Here is a 21,723-nt window from a genome sequence, read left to right on the forward strand (position 1 = left end):
ATATGTTTATGTCTCCAAAATACAGGTCATGCACAGGAAAACTTATTTCACAATTTTTCAATGTTCCATGCACCTCACCTTTTCATTCTCTCCAGTATTAGAATCTGTCATGCACCAAAGATGGTAGAAACCTTCTTTCTAATGGAAATGCTTTGCTTACACATTCTTTGATTTGACTGTGAGGAGAATCTAGTAAGAGATTTTGTAAAAAATAAATTACTTTGAAAGTGTTGGAAAACATGTTAAATAGAGGTGTGTACCAGGTACTTGGGCAGCTGAAAAGAAATAGTTTACGTTCATAATTTGATGAAACATTGACCAAAGTTTTAGAGCAGAAATATTGTCTGGAGAATTTGCTATTTAAGATCTATATTGTCCTTGATATTATTTGATTATAAATATTTTGTTTTCTTTTTGCAACAGATTTTATAAATGATGAATTAGAATAAATCACGCTGTTAAGTTGCAAGTTAGAAAAAAAATCTTGAATGAGAGAGAAAGTTTATTGTAGTGTAGGGTAAGAAATTAAAAGTTGGCATGCTTCTTTTCAGGATTTAAAAAGGTTGAAGAAGTTACATCAGAGTCCCATTGGCATGTTTCTTCATCTGTTTCACTTAAGGAGGAGTCTATTGGCCAAAGGCCCACCTTTATCCAGCCTATTTCAAGCTGCAGGGTATGCAGCGGGGAATCAGTCAGATTTCAAGCTAGAGTCTCTGGCATGCCCAAACCAAAAATCCAGTGGTTTCATAATCAACAACTCATGTTGCCAACAAAAGACTTAGTTTTCCACTTTGATGAGTCTACAGGCACAGCTATACTGATAATAGTAGATGCTTTTTTAGAGCATGCTGGCCAATACTCTTGCAAGGCAAGAAATAGTGCTGGAGAAACAACTTGTACAGCTACACTTACAGTGACTGCAGAAGGTAAAGCGCCATTTTTACTTCAAAGGGATTCAGTTTGTTGCATACCACACTTTTATGCTGTTACTAATGTTCTTCTTTCCTTGTTTCACACCTTTTCTTTACCAGCTAATGTTAGTAGTACCTACCCTCTGTAACCCAGCCACTCTCTTTTCTTCTGTTTAAGCTGTAACATTCAGAAATTTGCAAATTTGTATCTTAACATAGGTCAAAGAATAGAATCGTCTTACTGAAGGCATTCAGATTTTTAAAACAAGTAATTAAGTGATCTTTATACAATTGACTGAGGTATTTTGCACTATCCTCTAGGGAAAAAAAAAAGAAAATACCACCTTAAAAAGTTCCATAATAAGTTTCCAATACTAAAATGGACAACTTCAGTGAAAGAAGAGACAAGCATCAACTGTGTATCAACTGCATGATTAGCTTAGGCATCACTTGTCATTCATATATGTGAATGGATAACCTTTGTGTCAAGAGAGTAGTGCATCTGGCATGCTGAGTTTTCAAATGAAGATCATTCATTTTCATCCTCCATGCTGTTCGATTTTCTTCAGAGCATGGCCCAGTAAAGTTCTTTAGATACTAATATTGTTGTTATTTTTGTTACTTGATTACACAGTGCAAGCCCTAGATAGGCAAAGTTCTGGGAAAGATGTAAAAGAGTCTATCCGGTCACAGGCTATATCAGAACTTCATGTTGCTCCTCTCGCAGAGAAGAACATTAAAACTTATCAAAAAGAATTTAAATCAGTGCAACAACCATCACAGGAATTGGGTGTACAGGTTTTTGGAAGCGTATCAGAAAGTTTGACCATGAAGGCTACATCAGTTGAAGAAATGGAAGCCATACACAGAGCAGTCCTTTCCCAAACATCTCAGAGCACCAGGATCTCTATGACCACTGCTCGGGAAATGAAAGATGTCCCTCCAAAGATTCTCTTGCAGCTCAGAGACCTAACTGTGAAATGTGGTGACACTGCTCAGTTCATTTGTGCATTAGAAAATGAATTCTTCTCTGAGTTTATTTGGGCCCGCGAAGGTGAAAGGATAGAAGTGTCTGAAAAATTGAAGATATCACAAAATGGAAGTGTCCTACTGCTCACAATCCTAAATGCCCAGCTGACAGATCAAGGACTGTACAGTTGTACTGTATATAATGACTATGGAGGGACAACAACTGCTGCCATACTAACAGTCAAAGGTGGTTATCTGACTTTTAACATTATGACTTACCTCTTGCAACTTCATTATCACTGCCTACAGCTCACTCATATTTCCTTTATTATCGGTATTTAATTGAGAAAGTTCTAGTAATAATGCTTTGGGGTTTTTCCTCCACATTTACTTCTCTATTTATAAGTGACGTGCAGTACAAGGAAGTTGGTATTGTAACTTCATACCTCTTCTCAGCAAGTCACAGATGTCTGAGGCTTTTTATTCCTCATGTCCTTCATAATATGCAGTGAGATGTAAAACAAAACAGGCTGGTAGGAATTTTTACATTTTGAGAATTCCTGAAGCTCGAGTTTAAGGAAGATAAGAATGTCAGATAAGCGATGTTGAACTAGATACCTGGTCATTTCAAATTCTATGGGTCCAGCTTGTTTCCAATAAATCTGAGGTTCCAATTCCAAGTTTGGCAATATAGGTCAATGTATTTGAAAGGATTAATGGGTGCAAGTATTGTATTATTGCACTAATGAATTGTCTTCTACCCTTCACTCTCCCTGAGCTATAAGTATTTATTTTTGCTAAGCCTCCTTCCACTTCTTCCTGACACCAGCATATTAAAAAGTTAGTAGTGTTACCACTAGTGAAGACCAAAAAATGTATTATCACCACACTGGACAGGTGATAGTATTTCTGCTGAGCTCAAAGGAATCAAGAGCAGAAAACTAAGATGAATAATGAGGAAGCTGTCGACCCTGTTGATTTGGCTCTTACATATTGAAGTTTCTTTCTTCACTCTTGAGCTGTGCAAAGTGCTTTACATAATCTTCTGCTGCTACTTTCTAAATTGAGGCTCTAAATTAAAAACAAAGATGTGCTTGTATTAGGCATTACAGACCAAGTCTTGGTCCCATGAAAGTTCCATAGGCTTAACGTACCTAGAATTAGCCCAGCAGGAATAGAGCGCTCAAATGTGTAATCACTCATGTTTAATAGCGTTGTTGTAGCACTAACATGCTGGACATTCTTTCAATACTAATTATTGGGTTTTTTCCCCCTAAGTATAAGGATATTTTTTATTCCTGCAAAACATCTGACCTAATCCTTTTCCTAACTTTATTCTTACCTAGCAAAAGAAGCACAAGCCAAAGCAGTAACAAAAATTACCCTTGAATCAGATACTAAAAGCTTTAAAGCAGCCAAAGATTGTCAGTTTAAAGCATCTGAAGTTAAGCAAGAATCTTCCAAGAAAACCTCGAGCTTGTTTATATCTACATCCCAAAGACCATATGAAACTGAGAAGCAAAGAAACAGAGTCTACTATCCTGATGTTGTGCCATGTGAAGACATCACAGAAACTGATGCCAAAGCACCAGAGTTTCTTGAAACTCTGCCTTCAGAAACCACTGTAAAAGAAGGAGATGATGTGTTACTCTTTTGTATAATGAAAGGTGTGCCTACACCTTGCGTGGTCTGGCTGTGCAATCAGCTAACAGTTGAGGAGTCTGCACAGTGTTCCTTAAAACATGATGGGCCACTGTGCAGTTTAAGATTGTTGAAAGTTGGTCAGAACCACAAGGGTATATACAAGTGCAGAATAGTTAATCCTGCAGGACAAGCCGAGTGCAGCACCCATCTGAGAGTGACAGGTTGGCAACTGCATGTTCCTTCCAAGTATCAGTTCCTCGTGCATAGCATCATTGCATTCCAGTACATTCATTCCCTGGGAGATGATAAAGAATGAGAAGCATCTCATTAGTATGTGGATTGTTGAATGTTTTCTTCAGGGATTTAAGGCATGATAAAGGCATGTTACATTAGAAACTTTCCCCCACCCTGCAAAAAAGAAAGCACATCTTATAGAAAAGTGTACATTGCAAACAAGTTTGAAAGCATTTGATGACTCTGTTCTCAAAATTTATCAAGTGAATTGTTTGGCATGCATTTATGTGTATGTATGTGTGAATTTCTGTGTTTTTGCAAGAGAGGTTGGATGTTTTTACTACATAAAGTGTTGATTGGCATATTTAGCAACTGTAGCTCAAAAATCTTTGTCTTTTTATTCTAGCTCCTGAAAAAATTATTCGTGAGAAGCTAGAGGAAGAGATTGAAATGGAAGTGAAAGGTACAGTCACCAATGATGTTACGCTGAATAATTAGTACCAGTAATTAGTAACATTGTGGAAAGCTTTTATCTGCTTACATGTAGTGTCTGATGGGGAAAGAAAGACACACTTTAAAGCATATTGGAACATGTTGCATGTTTGTTTTGATATGCAAAGGATTACCTGCATTATAAGGTTATTAAAGTTTTAAAATATGTTTAAAACTTCAAATTCATAATTTTGGAGCCATATTCTTAACTTTTACTTCATGCTTTTGCAGCTGTTCACAGAGCTTTTATTTGTTCAATTTCCTTTTGAATGCATGGAATAGTTTACTTCAGAAGGAAGTTATACAAATCTTAATCATAGTATTTTTAAACAAGTTAGCAACCTAACATTAATCAGTTCAATGGACACTATTGGATGGATGGATGAAGTATACTAGAAAGCATTTGTTGTTTAGGATATGTGAAAGCTACACGTTCCCATTGATTTCTTGCACTTTTTTTACATACTTTAATTTATCATTATACATCTCTTACCCTGGCTTGCAGATAGCATACGTGGTTCATGTTGCTTGCTTTTTTCCCTGTGCATAACACTGTGAAGTTAGTGGCTGTATTAGTTCGAATAAACGCCTTCTCATTTCATGTTAGCTAATTACTTACTTTTTTTTAATATCTTTCAAAATATTTTTTCTCAATTGTTTGAACATTTAATCTACAAACAGAGGGGTCAGAAAGGGCGTTTATTCTACTGTCTGCAAGTCAGGTAAGATTCTCTTCTTTGCCACCCAAAGACACACAGCTTTTCCAGGCAGCAAAAACATACACGCAGAAGAAAGTGTTATTTTGAAATTCATTTTTGCTTGTTCAAGAAGAAATTTCCACAGTCTGAAGAAAGAACAGACAACGAACGATTTTCGTGTCAATCTTTAAAACAGAGCAAGGCATTGCGTTTATTCGAACAAATATGGTGAGTGAATTACTTTTTTTTCCTGGGTGTGTGATGAAATCTGTTGCATGCCCATTTTTTATTTCAATATATTGCTATTTCTTTTTTTTCAATCAGACAGCAGGCAGAGTGTGGCACGTTGTAACGCAGTCTCCTTCTCTTGCAGAGCAGCACAGCGAGGTGAACCTTGAGGGACCTGGGACAGCGGCGGTGCTGGCTTGCCCCCAGAACCATAAACCCACCTTCACACAGGGCCTCAAGTGTAGGTCTGTCTTGGAAGGGGACCCTGCACTCTTCCAGTGCAAGCTGGTGGCATGCCCGGCGCCCCACATGGCCTGGTTTCACAACAACCGGCCGGTCCGCCAGGACTGCCGCAAGGTGATCCGCACTGAGAGTGAGGAGCACACGCACCGTGCCAGCCTGGAGGTGCAGGATGTGCGGGAGCACGATGCTGGCAGCTACAGGGTATTTGCCATTAACAGTGAGGGCTCAGCTGAGTCCACTGCCTCGCTGCTGGTGGCACGCAGTGGGGAGCAGCAGGGCTTGGGTTTTGCAGGGAAAGCAGAGTGGATGCGGGAGAGCTGGGAGTGCCTGCTGCAGCAGCGGCAGGAGGACCGGCTGCGGGTGGTGCTCCGCTGCACAGGCTCACCCTTCGACAAGGGGCAGGAGGCCGAGCAGTTGCTTGGAGACCTCTCCCCAGCCCGGGGCATGGTACGAACCATCCGTTTCAAGAGGCTGCCACTGGTGGGGCCTCACCGTCCAGGGCTGGCATGCGGTAGGGAGCACAGTGGTACAGTGGTGGATGCTGAGGAGCTGCTGGATGAGGAGATCCGTTGGAAGCTGCAGCGGCTGCGGGAGGCAAAGAGGGCAGTGCTGAAAAAGAAGCAGGAATCCCTCATGTCCATGCCCCAGGGGGCCCCTCCTGGGAAGCCCAGCCCACCTGAGGTGGCTGCCACGATGGATGGCTCAGAGCCCCTCGCGGTGCAGGTAGTGAAGGGGTACTGCAGGCCCAAGACCACTGGGGAGAGATGGCGGATGCCAGGTGGGCTCCTGGAGGCCTGCCCACCCCTCTTTGTCCAGGAGGTCAAGCCCCAGGAGGCTGTTGAGGGGCACAGATGCACCTTCTCCTGCCTCTTCCATGGCCACCCACAGCCCACAGTCACTTGGTACAACAATGCCAAGCCCGTGGGGCGCATCCGGGGCACCGCCGTTCACACCACAGAGTGCCGCTCTACACTGACCTTCCCATCCCTCCTCCCACAGCATGGTGGTACCGTCACCTGCGTGATTTTCAACCCGCTGGGCACAGTCAGCACCTCAGCTGCACTCCATGTGAGGCGGCGGATGCCAGTCTATGAGGCCACAAAGAAGGAGGAGGAAGAGGAAGGGAAGAAAGAGGAGGAGAAGATGAAGGAGGAAGAAGAAGGGAGAAAGAGAGGAAGGAGGAGGAGGAGAAGGTGAAGGAGGAAGAAGAAGGGGAGAAAGAGAAGAAGGAGGAGGAGGAGAAGGTGAAGGAGGAAGAAGAAGGGGAGAAAGAGAAGAAGGAAGAGGAGGAGAAGGTGAAGGAGGAAGAAGAAGGGGAGAAAGAGAAGGAGGAGAAGGTGGAGGAAGAAGAAGAAGAAGTTGGTCTGGCCTTCGCAGCAGCGCAGGGACTGCCAAGTGCAGTTCCAGACTCAGACTTGCTGTCGCTGCCTGTGGAAATCAAAATCACCGCCCCTACTCCAACACCAGAGCAAGACACAGAGATGAGGGAGACCATGCAGCCCTCTCCAGACCAGGCTGCTCCCACCATAAAGCACAAGTTCAAGTTTTCATTTGACGTGGGAAATGAGCCACCCCAAATTGTGGCAGAAGCCCCAGCACACATTCATTGTGATGAAGGGGAGGCAGTGGTGTTAGAGTGTGCCGTGTCTGGGCAGCCCCCACCAGCTGTGGCCTGGTCCCTGAATGGCCAGAGCCTCTCTGCCAATGAAAGGCTGAGGTTTGAGGAAGGCAAGAATGGCATGTATCGCTTACACATCCGAGGGGTCTCCATCGCAGATGCTGGGCTGTATTGTTGTGTGGCCAAGAATGCGGCTGGAACAGCGCAGACTGCCTCTGAGCTGACGGTGCAGCCCAGTGCACCCAGGTTGGATAGCAAGGATGGAGGCACTGAGGAACTGCCTGCCATGGACCATGTTCTGCACCTCCAAGGCCTCAGCACACTTGGAAAGGATGATGAGGAACAGATCACGTGCTCCAAGAAGGAGGAAGCCCACCTACCCTGGTCCCTGAGGCTGTGTCCGTCTCCTGGTGAGCAGTTGGAAGAGGAGTGTGAGAAAACTCCTCACTTCAGGGAAAGTGAGATGGAGGAAACAACGGTGCTGGATATCATCGAAGTTTATGCAAGGCAAGAAACGGGTTATACAGAAGAAAGTGTGAGGGATACAGATGGCATTTCTGAGATGAGGCAGCACAGGGGAAAAGCTGTCTCCAATGAACACAGCTTTGGAATTGATGCCACTGAGCTGCACCCCAGCACGTTCAGGGAAGAGCATGAACTGGTGGCCAAGGACTCAGGTCACTTTTCAGAGGAGCTGGAGGCTGAAGGAGACAAGGTGGTACCACATACAGATACTCTGTCCTGGGACATCTTGAAGTCACCATTTATGGAAGTGAAAGGGCAAACACATGCCTCTGAGCAGTCTGCTCTGGCGAGGGAGTGTGAGGATTCACAGTTTTTTATTCCTGTATCACCTGTGGTGCAAGAAGGAAATGATGTTTACATGGAGGAGAGCGATGCCCCTGTCTGGGAGGCAACGTCTCCTGATGTGCCTCTTGTAGAAGAGCCAAGTGTGCCCCACCTGCAGGACAACATTGCAAGCACACCCCCAAAGGAGCAGTTTGGCTTTTATGACTTCTGTGCAGAAGAGCAGCAGGAGGAACGGGGCAAGGAGCAAGAGAGATCAGTTGATATTGAACAGGACATCAAGGTTGATGATCATCTTTGTAAAGAAGAAATGATTGATGCTGGGGGTGCTGCACACTGGGAAATGCACAATGATGGACAAATGCTGCAAGAAATGGAGTCTGATGCAGGCAACTCTTCTTCGGATCTAATCCTCACTCCTCCTGACATAGAAAAGTCAGGTCAGGATTTTACTGAGCCAGTTGAGGTTCACCTAGAAAAAGTGCATTTCAAAGAGCAGCTGTTGCCATCTGAGACTGGTGAGACCAATATCACATTTGATCTGAAGAATTTTGTGCAGCCTTTTCTAGCTGAAAAGACTGTGGACACAGAACAGGCACAAGCGCCCACGGCTCTGGAGAGTGTGGAGGTAGGAGTGACTGAGCTCATCTCCCCTGTGCACCAACATGATGTGTTTGTGGAAGAGATGTCTCTCAGCGAGGAGCTGCATCAGAGCTACAGGATGCAGCAGGACGAGGTCAGTGCCCAAGAAGAGGCACAGCCAAGAGAAATCAGAAGGGCTGATTTGCAAATCCCTAACGGGGACCTTGGCAGCGTCATGATATCTGCTGAAGACGGATCTTCTGTTGAAGAAATTCATGAGTCAGAGGTGAGTGTCTGTGGGGAGGATTCACTTGAGGGACAAATTCATAGTCTTCTGGTGGACACCACAGCAGATTTCCAAAGAGGAGCGCAGGAAACACAAGTGTTGGAGAGTGGGGAACGACTGGAGACCACAGACTCCAAGAGCGACAGGTTCATCATCGACTTGAAAAAAGCTGCTCGTGAAAAGAAACCCCAGGCTGGGCATCAGGCTGAGGAGGAAGAAGGTTCTGCGATAGAAAAGGTCTTTGAGACAGGAATGAGCAGCTCCACCTGTGAGATAGAAAGCACAGATTCCCCTGAGGAGATGCTCAGGGACACCCAACAGGAACGAAACACAATCAAGGGCTTCTCTTTTGGCCAACTCTTACTTGGTTTAATAATGGATGATCCTGTGGCACAGAAGGAGCAAAGGAAGGAGTCTTTGTGCAAGAAGACGACTCCCACTGAGGAAGCCTCTGAGAATAGCCTGGATGGAGGAGGACTGGGGGAGGATATTTCTGCAGGTCCAGAGCCCAGTGCTGTTCAAGCCTCAGAGCTGGAGCCTGACTTGTCCCTGGCCAAGTATTTAAGGTCAACTGGGATGCAGGAATCTCCAGATCTTAAAGGGACAGTTCAGAAGGAGCAGCGAGAGACCATCACTTCTCTGGAAGTGGAGGAGGTTACCTTCAGCATGGTTTATGACTATTACAACAACCAGCAGGAACTCACCCGGCCCTTCTCTCCTGAGTCAGAAATGTCTATAGAGCTGGAGAGTGGGAGTGGAGAGGAGTCACCTGATTCGGACCGCTTCTACACACCTCCCTCCTCAATGGAGATCTTTGAAACTGCTTCATCAGCATCCTACCACACACCGCTCAGCACACCCGAGCGCTACTCCACACCTTCTGAGGGCTCAGGGTACAGCACACCGCCTGAACGCTACTCCACACCATCTGGAGGCTCAGGGTACAGCACGCCGCCCGAGCGCTACTCCACACCATCCGAGGGCTCAGGGCACAGCACACCACCCGAGCGCTACTCCACACCGTCCGAGGGCTCAGAGTACAGCACACCACCCGAGCGCTACTCCACACCGTCCGAGGGCTCAGAGTACAGCACGCCGCCTGAGCGCTACTCCACACCGTCTGAAGGCTCAGTGTACAGCACACCGCCTGAGCACTACTCCACACCCTCCGAGGGTTCAAAATGCAACACGCCCTCAGAGCGCTACTTCACACCCTTTGAGGGACCCTGCTCTGCATCAGGGGACAGCACACCACTGGAGCACTACCGGACGCCCACTGGGGAGTATATGGATGCCCTGACCATGCTCCCTCTCTGTGAGAGAAGGCAGCAGCCTCCAGACCAGCCACAGGCTGAGGTGTTTAGGACCCCCCGTGAAGCTCTGGAGCCATCAGGCAGGGAGATGCCACCTGCATTCCTCAAGGCTTTGAGCAGGAGGAGGTTGTATGAGGGTAGCACGCTGAGTTTTGTGGCCGAGGTGGCGGGTGTGCCCAAGCCAGGGGTGAAGTGGTATCATAATAAATCTCTGGTGGAGCTGGATGAGAGAGTGCGGATAGAGGAGGATGGGGACAAATGTGTGCTGGAGATCACTAACGTCCAGAAAGCCGATGGAGGACAGTATCTGTGCCATGCAGTGAACATTGTCGGGGAAGCTAAAAGTATTGCGCAGGTGGAAGTTTTGTCTGAAGATGGGCGGTCTCTAGCACTGCCACCCCCTGTCACCCACCAGCATGTTATACACTTTGACCTGGAGCAAAACACATCTTCAAGGTCACCTTCACCACAGGAAATCCTCCTGGAAGTGGAGCTGGATGAAAATGAGGTGAAGGAGTTTGAGAAGCAGGTCAAAATCATAACCAGTCCTGAGTTTAGCCCAGATAAGAAGAGCATGGTGGTTTCCCTGGATGTCCTTCCACTTGCCTTGTTGGAGCAAGCTGCAGGCTTGGCCGCAGAGGAGAATGAGGATGTAAAAATCGATTTCCAAGTAACTGAAATGCCTCCCCGCTTTGCCGTGCCCTTTGCAGATGTTGAGGTGACAGAAGGCTTGGAGGCAGTGTTTGAGTGTGTGGTAACAGGTACTCCTGTCCCAGTAGTGCAGTGGTTCAGAGGCGACACCTGTGTGACGCCTGCCACAGGGAAGTATGTTGTGAGTCAGAAGGAGGGACTTCACAGTCTGAAGGTCCAAAATGTGGGTCCTTCTGATGGTGGCTGGTATCACTGTCGGGCAATCAATAGGCTGGGAGAAGCAATGTGCAAAGGCTCCCTCGTAGTCATGGCTCAGCAGGGAGCAAGTGCTAAGGCGAGCAGTGAGACAGTGACGGGCAGAGAACCACACAGGCCCCAGAAATGTGACTTGCTTTTGAGTAAGACTGTGAGCCCGGGTGACCAGTCAGAAATAGAGCTGGAGTTTGAGTTTGAGCCGCACATAGACGACTCTGAGAAAGCGATCAGACTGCTTGCGGTGACTCAACAAGAGCAGGAAGTGGAAGGGGAGAAGTGTGTCAACATTAGTTTTGATGTGTTTGCAGAGCCGTCCCAAGAGGAACGGGTTGAGTTCAGGGCAGAGGACTCGGAGAGCTGCAGCTTTGAGTTCCAGGTCACAGAAGCCCCTCCCAAATTTCTGAAGTTCATCTCTGACTACAGTACATTTGTAGGTGCCTCAGCATGCTTCCAGTGTCTCGTGACAGGTTCCCCCCACCCGAGTGTCCGCTGGTACAAGGATGGGCTGTTGTTGGAAGGGGACAGGTACTGTGCGCAGGAAGAGCAGGGGGGCTGTCATAGCCTTACTATTGAAAACTTGATGCAAAGTGACAGTGGGCAGTACAAATGTATAGCTACTAACAGGGCAGGAACTGCTGAGACTTGTGCGGTGTTAACATTATACTAAATTTCTATAATTTATTTCAGAGTCTCTTTTGAAACACTAAATGTTTTTATGCTGTTGTTCACTGCAGGTAAAAATGCAGTACTCGTTTTAGGGGCATTGTTTTTCATCCCTTTAGGGATGAAAACCACTCTATGTGGGCATATCTCTGTCTCACTTAAACTTGCCTTCGTTTTGGAATTTAAGTGAGATTTAATCTGTGCGTAGGTTTTGTGCACACTTTCTGCACCGAGGTATATTTCAGGCTCCTTCCAAGCTCCTTAATCATTCTTGTAAAGATATTTTAATTGACACTCATTTATGTAGGACTAATTTTTTCATATAGTGTACATATTCCTGTGTGTCTGTAACAGTGCAATCATTATTGTTTTACGTAGGCTAGAAACCAGCTTTTTCTTGTAACCTAAAGGTATGGAATACTAACTTATGCTTGCTGTTTAGTTTGGATATAGTTCTGTGAAAGAACTCCTTAAATTGGTATTCCCCCTTCTCACAATGTTGTGTCAGAACATGTGAGTCTCACTGATTCAAATCCTGTGTTTACAGTTTCTATCACTGCAAAATTCTTACATCCATGGGCCTCATTCTACTAACTCATGGAATTACTTTTTTTTTTTAAGTCAATGGAATTATGCTGTTGCAAAGAAAAGCAACACAATGGGAAGAAAATGAAAGTTTTGCATTAGTAGAGACTGGACAGGATTTTTTTTCTCTATTACCAAGTAATAAACATGAAGACATATTTTGTACTGTATCTGTAGAAGTTAAAGGGAAAGGAGAGGGAGCATAATAAATCAATGATGTAACTGTAAATTCATTAAAATAATTTTGGTTGTCCCCATATTCCAGTGTCATTCATAAAAAATACATAGTAGTAAAAAAGTGAGAGACTTTTATGCAGTATTCTTGTTTCACATTAGAACTAAATCTCTACATATTCCTTTTTTCTTTTTTTTTTTAAATTAGTAACAGTTAAGAGTGCTATGTGTCAAGATGACCAGAAATAAGTAGAATACATTCAATTATCTGTGGCATTTTCTCAGCAGAAGAGGTTTTTACATTAGTGTTCTCAATGTGAGTATATATTTTTGTATTTATAATAATGCTAATATTTAGAAGGAATCAGCAGTAGCTGACATAATTAAATCAGAACTAAATCAATCTTACATAAACAATGATAAATCAATTAAGAAAATATGTTAAAAGTATGAAAGTTATTAATTAATGTTTATCAGAACTTAAATAACTCTCTAATGCATGTGCCAGCTTTCCAGTTACCTATATGCCAAGGTGAAACCTTCAGTTCAACAACTCTAAGCAGAAATTATTTTTACTTTGATTACCTGTTCATGAGCTTCTTCCAGTTACTTACAAATTGCTGTCAGTTGCCTTGCAAACTGCTTTAAGGAGCATGATGATTTTAAGCATAAAAGAACTATTCCTGTAGTACATTCAGTTACGTTCATGCATGTTCTTATTTCCAAGTTTGATGTGTCCTCACATTGAGGTCAGCATGCCTTAAAAACTCAATAATCTTTTAAGACTATCCCATTACTTACCTGGGATAGTAATTTTTGCTCAAAAGATTCACTTTGCCCAATTGTGTTGCCCAATATAAACTTAAAGTCAGGAGTGGCAAGTTCTAATGACCCAGTACATGGGGAAAATGACTGGAGTGGTTAGGATGACATCAATGTGTCACTTCAGTTTCTTCCCAGTCATGACCCCATGATAAATATTTAAGATTTGTACATTGTTAAAAGGCAGAGATAATTGTGATTTCTCATAGGTAATGGTGGTAGGAAAGAGAAGCATGAGTGTCTGACCCAATGTTGTGCTGGGAAATAATTGCTTCATGATGTGTCCTTAATCCATTACTTGTGTAGATGTGGAGCACTAACTGATTCATTAGACAGCAGAGGTCCCTAGGGAAGTCGGCATGAATTATCTGATGTTATACGTCAGCTGTGACATGAGGGGTCTTTTAGGTCCAAAGCCAAAGAGGTCAGAGGCCCTTTGGTTAGGTCCTAAGCAATTACGACGTGTTTAATTTGCACGTAAATGAACCGAAATTTTTAGTAGACACAGACCCATAACTTGTTTTTGAAGCCATAAGCCAAACAGGTCCAAGTTCATGTTCACATCTGAAATATATGGCCAAGCATCTTTATCTCTACCTGTGTAGTAGTATTTGTGGTTCATGTAAGTTTAAAAGTCTTGTTTTAAGTTTCATGCATTAGCCAGGAACACTATCATGTGCTTAGACAAAGTCTCACCTAAGCTACAATGATATAAATCTGTAGTAATTCTAGTTTTGAATAAACTTACTCTGGGGCAACTGATATAGCTTAGAGCCATGATTGATCATCTCTTTTCAAAATTTTGTGCTTTCATAGGAATTACAAAACTCACAATTTCATTGTCAGGTTTAATGTCGTCTTCATTTCTACAAACCAAGTATCTTAAAAAAAGGATGAATTATGTTTGTTTGTCATCAATGTGTATTGAATGTTAACATGTAAGGTTAATTTGTGAAATAAATATGTAAATGATTTAAGTCCGTCACTTCTTGTACTTTATTCATTTCACAGACATAGCTAAAATATGAAAAAGTATCTGTATAGTTTTTCTGTCATAAATATCCAGGAACACATAAAAGTGCATTAATTTTTGCTACACTCCTGTATATAAAGCATTCTCATGTGTGTTAGCATAGGTTCCATTCTGCAATTTTTATACTTTATTATGGGCCCAATTCTGCCACCCATTCTCAATTTCACCAGCACATTGTATTTCTAGGGAAACTGCCCTACTGTTTTAACAAGGCTGGTAGGTAATACTGAAGGACTGGTGTATTTTTTTTTTAACCTAATCATCTCTTCTCTGCAGTTAATCACTGTATGCACTGTGCTGTGTCATGTATATTATGGTATTTGTGGCAAGATTAATAATTGCTAAAACCAGTGAGAAAGAATTGAGTATGGCATATTCTGTTCTTCTTTATAGTTGTTACTGGAGTGCAGCAAAAATTATTATCTCACAATAAGTTTTGGAATTTAAGGCACTGTAATTGAAAAACTTATCAAGGTTCACCATTAGAGTGCCTGGAGACATTTATCCACTCACACTTCTTTTATTCTTTTTTAACAACTCTCATATCTTTCCAGTGTCAAATACTGTGGACCTTAACTGAGCAAACTTGACTCAGTGAGGACAACAGGATTTGATTTCCAAAGGTTTTCTTTGCGCCGTGCTTTTTATGGATGGCTTGTTCCGTTCCTGGAAGTCTCAGATTTCACTGATGTTTCTAGTGTCAAGTGTCTGCAGAGAATGACATGTTCTTGATGTTTGCTTCCTCTCATTTTCAAACCACCATTAGAACAAAGCAGTCCAACACATAAATGTCTAAATTCACAAAAGCAAGAAAAAGAAAAACCTTAAAGTGCTCTATCCTCTTTTTCTCTTGTATTGCGGGAGTTTTAATATGCAACATCATGACAGGGAGGAGTTTAAAAGAGAGATTTAAATCAATGACGTTAAATCAAGGGTGCAAACTCGTGATTTTAGTAATAATGGTTTAAGCATAAGGGTCTAATGACAAAAACAGGACAAAGCTGGTAGGGGAGAGGTAATATCTTAGTGTGTTAGACAAAAGATAGAGTTGAAAGAGATGAACTAACTGCACCAGAAGAAAGGTTGGTGCACCGAAAAGTTTGTGTTATTTTTCCAATCCTAATTCTGGTATTCTGCTTTTTCTTGGTGTTTTGAATTAAACCAGGGTCTTAACACTGCTCTGCTGTACTTGTTTGTATGAGTGTACATACAAATATGTATGGCACATACCACTTCAATTACATTTGTGAAATGCACCAATGTTGCTTGACTGTTACTTGCAGTGTACACCCTGGGGGTATGCTTAACCCATACTGTGATGTCAGGTTTAAAGAGACACCCGTGGTGATCCAGATGGGAAGTTCGTAAGTAACCTGACAGCACAGCATGTCTTGCTGGTTTTGACAGATGTGTGTTTGACAGCAAGAGGACCTCATGTTCATTGTTAACTGCTGTACAGTATTGAGAAAGCCTCCAGATATACAAAAATAGTTGCACTAACACTGTTTATTGCTATCTACAAGTGTTCTCTTAAACATTCTAGTAAAACTAAACAATTTTTTTCCATACAGACATTGCTAGCTCTCTTATTGTGTCTTCTGAGGAAGGAAGAAGCGAAGGCTACAGCAGCGGCCTTCAGTTGCCTGATAGAGAGAAAACACTTGAATTTGAGCCTGAAAAACCAGTTTATTCCAGCAAAGCAAAGATGAAAATGGAGGAGGGGGGCAAAGCGCCTGTTTTCCTCAAACAGATCTCAAATGTTGAAGTCTGGCAGGGAGATGTAGCTAGGCTCTCTGTTACTGTTACTGGCAGCCCCACACCCAAAATCCAGTGGTTTTTCAACAATATGAAGCTAAGCCCATCCATGGACTGTAAGTTAGTGTTTGCTGGCAATGACCACAGCCTCATCCTCCCATATGCAGGTGTGCAGGATGAGGGTGAGTACACGTGCGTGGCCAGCAATGTACACGGTGAGACCACATGCAGTGCCCACCTCTACGTGTGGCAGCGGATACCAGGGGTCCCTTGTTTTGCCAGGGAGCCGGAGAGCGTGCGGTGTGCACCGGGCTTCACAGCAGTCTTTGAGTATGCGGTAGCCGGGGAGCCATGCCCCGATGTGCAGTGGTTCAAGGGAAGTGAGCAGCTCTTCTCTGATGCACGTCATTCTCTTGCTCACCACCCTGACGGCTCAGGCTCCCTGACAGTGCGGGAGTGTATGGAGGAGGACACTGGGCTCTACACGTGCAGAGCAGTGAGCACCCTGGGCGAGGCCACATGCTCTGCTGAGCTCCTTGTGCTGCCCGAGGAGCATGCTGTGTGCAGGCAGAGCCCGGCCTTGCAGCATTCTGCAGTGGCAGAGGACCAAAGCCCCCTCTCGTACGAGGAGGCTGGCGAGCTTCCTGCCATGGAAGGAGCGCTCAGCCTTGAGGCCATGAGGGAGCCCCCGGCCCTCCTTCAGCTCCAGATAAGCCAAGTGGAGCACGTGCTGCCCAGGGAGGACATCTTGCCTGGCCTGCCACCAGCCTGCCTGGCTGCACAGAGTGCTGAAGAGATACTTGCCCAGGTGGCCACAACACAAGAGAGCAGCAGGCTTCTGGCAGAGCCACTGCAAACCCTCCCTGCTGGCCCCCAGGGTGTGGTGCCTGCAGCAGTGATGGAGACACGACTGCTGGGCTGCCTTGGGACTGTAACTGCACAGATACTCTTGCCCAAAGAGGAAGTCATCCCCAAGGCAGCAGAGCAAATGGCTGCTCTGAAGACAGAGGCTTCCCAAGCCCTTCTGCATGTGTCAAGTACCACTGAGAGCCATGCCATAGATGGTGACCACATCCAGGTCCTTGAGGGCTTCCAGGCAATGCAAGGTGAGCTGAAGGCTGAACCCAGATTTCCCTCTGAATTGGCCTTCACTGGGAGCCCAGCTGTCCCCCTGGAGAACATTTCTTCCCTGGAAGCAGCAGAGGAAGATTTGGCTGCAAGAATCCATGAGGGACAGGCTGTGAGATTTTCCTTGCTGCTAGAAGAAAACCAGCCCCTGGAGGAGGAACATGTTGTTGATCTTGCCAGCCCACTTAGGCAGTGTCCAAGGGCAGGGAGACAACCCCATGAAACAATGTACACTCACCAGCTCCAGCCAAGCCAAGTCCTCAACAAAGAGAGCCAGCTCACTGCTCAGGTTCCCAAGAGCTGCAACTTAGACATGAAGTCTCAAATTAGAAATGCACTGAAAGCTGCAGTGGTAAGTGAGCAAAACCTCTTCTTTTCAGAATTGTTGGCTGATAAAGAAAACATTGAAGTTCAGACAATAAACATCACCAAGGAACATAAACACACCCTATGCACCTTTGTTGTGACCACAGGAGGACTCAGTTCCATGGAAATCCCAGTCTCTTTGGGAGAAGTCAGCATTCAGACAGCTGACCAGAAAACGGTCTTGAAGGAGGCTTTCTATTCTCTTATTTGTGAAGAAAAACATCTCTTGACAGACGAAACATCCAAAGCACTGCCAGTCGGTCACAGTCTACTTCTCTCAGGAAAATCCTGTGATGAAACCTCTGAGCTGGAGCCCCAGCAGGCTGAGAGGACTATGGAGACAGAAATACCCCTGGAGCAGCCCTTGTCTGCACAAGTAATCAACACTGTGACTGGACATGGTCAAATCAAGGACGTGGGCGCAGCTGCAGCCACTGCTGATGTAGCCTCCGCAGGTGTTCCCATTGAGACACCCACAGATATACTGAAAAAGAGGGAGAAAAGGGAAGAAATACATGAAGAAGAGGGCAGGGAGGGTCTGGAAACTAGAGCTGGGAAGCTAGAGGATGAGCTAGGCAAAGAGAGTTATCCCATCATACACAGCAAATTGGTCGACACTGTTGTGGAGGAAGGGGAGAACGTCAGTCTGGTGTCTGTCATAACAAATGTCAGAGAGGTGAACTGGTACTTTGAGGGTAAACTGGTGTCTTCAGGCGACAAATTCAAATGTTTGCAAGATCATGACACGTACACGCTAGTAATAAGCAAAGTGTGCGGGGAGATTCACCAAGGAGAGTACACCTGTGAGGCACTGAATCAAGGCGGAAAAAGAGCAACAGCAGCAAAACTCACAGTTGTTAAAAGAGGTTGGATTATGGGGATAAAATACTGCCTTTCTAATACACTGCTTTACTAATGAAACAGCCCTACTATGTGTCTGTATCTTTGGATATAGATACAATATTAATACCATCATGCCGCTAATCAGAGAGCCCCCTTTCTCTCTGGATTTATGGTCGCCTTTTACCACATTGCAAAGTCTCTCACTTTCCTCACCTCAATCTTTGGTCAGGAACTTTGTTGCTTCCTGTTCTTATCACACAACCACAGTCAGGACAAGCTGTATCTCAATCCTGACCACGTCTCCCATTGTTGCCTGTGAAGTGGACCTGCTCTTCCCACTTTTCTCACTGCTGCACCCTCTCTCACTCTTTAGAGTCATTGCACAGTTTCAGCACAATTTCTCATTCATACCATAATTCCTCACAACTCCAGGATAGTGTGGTATATCTTTGTATCGCATTGTTATTGTGCATCACTATCGCACATTGTTTTTCCAGTATCACCACTGTGTTTCCCGATGTCATTATGCACCGTAACACTGTCTGTCCACTGAGCCTGGTACTGCTTTCATTTCTTATGGATATTTTTTTCTTTTACAGTCACTTTATGTGGATTGCAAGTAAATCACCTTTTTTTTTTTTTTTTTTTTTTAAGTCAGTCACTTCACTGTTACTTTCCAGAATGTCAGCAGGCAGGGCCTTGAGTTACTCTCTGCTTCTGATTTCAGTTGCACCGATCCTGAGGAGAAGGCTCGAATCTCTGGAGGTGGCTGTAAATCACGTGGCCAAGTTTACCTGTGAGGTAGAGACTGCTCCCAATGTCAGGTTCCAGTGGTACAAAGCCGGCCGAGAGATATATGATGGGGACAAATACTCCATCCGTACCTCCAACTACCTCTCCACGCTGGAGATCCCAAGGCCTCAGGTTGTTGACTATGGAGAGTATAGCTGTAAGGCTTCCAACCAGCATGGCAGCGTAAGCTCTACAGCCCTTTTAACAGTAACTGGTAAGTACAGACTTCCAAGCACTTCTACTTCTCCATAAAATATCTTGGTATATTGTAATGCTTTCACTGTTATACTTACAAATGTTTATGCTAGGGCTCTTGATCGCCATTGTTACACATAATCCATATGTAATTTTGGCAGGCACAAGCATAGAGAAGGAATAATTTTTGAGAATGCTGCTTTTAGGTGCTTTCTGTGAATACATTTCTGTGTGAATACATTCTTGAAGAAGGTTTGTTTAATTTCCAAACAACAAGGAAACATACACTTTTAAATTTGATTTCTTTGGTGTAATAATCACTGTGCGATTATCCTAGCACCCTATGTTTATCCTGCAGCTATACTTGCGAGGCAGGCTATGCAGCTACACGTACCTGAAATCTGTGTGCCATGGCCAGAGGGGAACTCCGTGACTGGGGAAATAGATCTTCTTAAACAAACAAAAGAGGGTTTAAAGCTATTTCAATTCGTAAACTTTTTTGTCTATTGAGAGCTATACAATTTTCTTCCTTTTTTTTTTTTTTTCTTTAAAACACCATCTTTTGGGCTTTTAGTGTATGATGGTTTTTTTACTCTGACTTTTCTCTTTGTGGGAGGAGTCTTTATGCGGTCTTTGCTAAGTGCCAGATGCTAGAGACTAAAGAAGGATGCACAAACTGTGAAATGCATGCAAACTTGTCCACCTTGAGGGAATGGTGCACAAACATGTCAGTCTTGGGAGAGGAAGTTCTGGCTTTTGGTTTATTTTCCTTTAGTCTGTACATCGCTCCAGAGATTCAAAATGCCTTCAAGCTCTGGAGCAATATACAGACCCAAGAAGTACAAAACCAAAAGCCAAAATTCATTGTCTTTAACACCTCTTATCTCCTTCACTGCTGGCTTCTTTTGCTTAAGAGTGTCCAGTGACAAACTGGCCCCTCTTGCTCTCTGTCCCTGGCAAATATGGAGAAAGAGCATAAGCTCTGGTCCTCACCTCTGGATAACATTGAACCCCTTTGTTTTGCAGAAGCATTGCCGCCAACGTTTCTTACCAGACCTGAATCTATCACTACTTTTGTGGGCAAAAGTGCCAAGTTCCTGTGTACCGTTTCGGGCACTCCAGTCATTGATGTCGCCTGGCAGAAAGATGGCACAACCATTTCACCTTCGGACCACCACAAGATCTCCAAAGTGGAAAATAAACATGTGTTAGAAATTTCCCTTCTCACCACCAGTGATAGAGGGGTTTACACTTGCAAAGCTTCCAACAAGTTTGGGGCTGACATTTGCCAGGCTGAAATGGTCATTATAGACAAGCCCCACTTCATTAAAGTTTTGCAGTCAGTGCAGTCAGCAGTCAATAAGAAAATACATCTTGAATGTCAGGTAGATGAAGACAGGAAAGTAACAGTATGGTGGACAAAGGATGGAAACAAAATCCCTCCAGGCAAAGATTATAAGATTTACTTTGAAGACAAAATAGCCTCGCTTGAGATTCCTCTGGCTAAGCTCAAGGATTCAGGCCATTATGTGTGCACTGTCTCAAATGAGGCTGGAAGCAGCTCCTCTTCTGCCAGCGTCACAGTCAGAGGTAAGATAGTCCTACGCTTTTACTTTTGCTCTTCTTGGGTTCCCCATTTCTTCTTTTGCAGGCAAAAGACTTCTTTGGGCTGAAATCATGCTGTGAACTCTTCTCAGACCTGCCATCAGGTCCATTCACCTCTTGCTCATTTCCCCTGCTGCCTTTCAGTGCACTGTGTGTTGCTTCAATATTTCTTTCACCAGCCAGATCCAAGAATTGCTCCTGCATGCAGGGGAGAGATGCATGGAGAGGGCAAGAGAAACCAGAAGAACTGCAGCTCAGCAAAGATTATGCTGATCTCTTCTGAAGTCATGTTTTGTTCTTGCGCTAGGAACCAATCTTTCAAAGCTTGGTATTTCAGCCTTCTTTCCTTTTTCTCTTTTCCTTTTCCCTTTTCTTCCCCTTTTCTTCCCCTTTTCCCCCTTTCTTTCCCCTTTTCCTCTTTTTTCCCCTTTCTTCCCTTTTTTTTCTTCCCATTTTTAGAACCACCATCCTTTGTGAAGAAGGTCGATCCATCTTATTTACTGACCCCAGGTGACTCTGCACGCCTTCAATGCAAAATCAAAGGGTCTCCTGAAATTCAGGTTACTTGGTTTAAGAACAATAAGGAAATCCGTGAAAGCAACACACACAGGATGTCCTTTGTCAATTCGGTGGCTGTGTTAGATATTTTGGAGATGAAAGTTGATGACAGTGGGAGCTACTCATGTGAAGCTGTAAACGAGGTTGGAAGTGACAGTTGCACCACTGAAGTAGTTGTCAAAGGTTTGTTCTTCTTGCTGCTGCCAGTCACATTCTTGAGAAAAACCTTCCCTTTTTTTTTTTTGGCATGGTTGACCAATTCTTTCTCGCTGC

The 21,723-nt window shown here is 44.2% G+C and overlaps 1 protein-coding gene across 1 annotated transcript in view; it reads left to right on the plus strand.

Moving 5' to 3' along the window:
- The window catches only part of TTN (titin), a 244,573-nt gene that overhangs the window by 34,203 nt on the left and 188,647 nt on the right, over window positions 1-21,723 (plus strand). Inside the window, exons 43-46 of the mRNA XM_050900483.1 lie at window positions 4,165-4,221; window positions 19,028-19,306; window positions 20,314-20,877; window positions 21,352-21,633. Of these exons, the coding sequence (XP_050756440.1) occupies window positions 4,165-4,221; window positions 19,028-19,306; window positions 20,314-20,877; window positions 21,352-21,633 (1,182 nt within the window). The remainder of the gene's footprint in view (window positions 1-4,164; window positions 4,222-19,027; window positions 19,307-20,313; window positions 20,878-21,351; window positions 21,634-21,723) is intronic.

Source organism: Gymnogyps californianus, chromosome 7, assembly GCF_018139145.2.
Source record: "Gymnogyps californianus isolate 813 chromosome 7, ASM1813914v2, whole genome shotgun sequence".
NCBI lineage: Eukaryota > Metazoa > Chordata > Aves > Accipitriformes > Cathartidae > Gymnogyps > Gymnogyps californianus.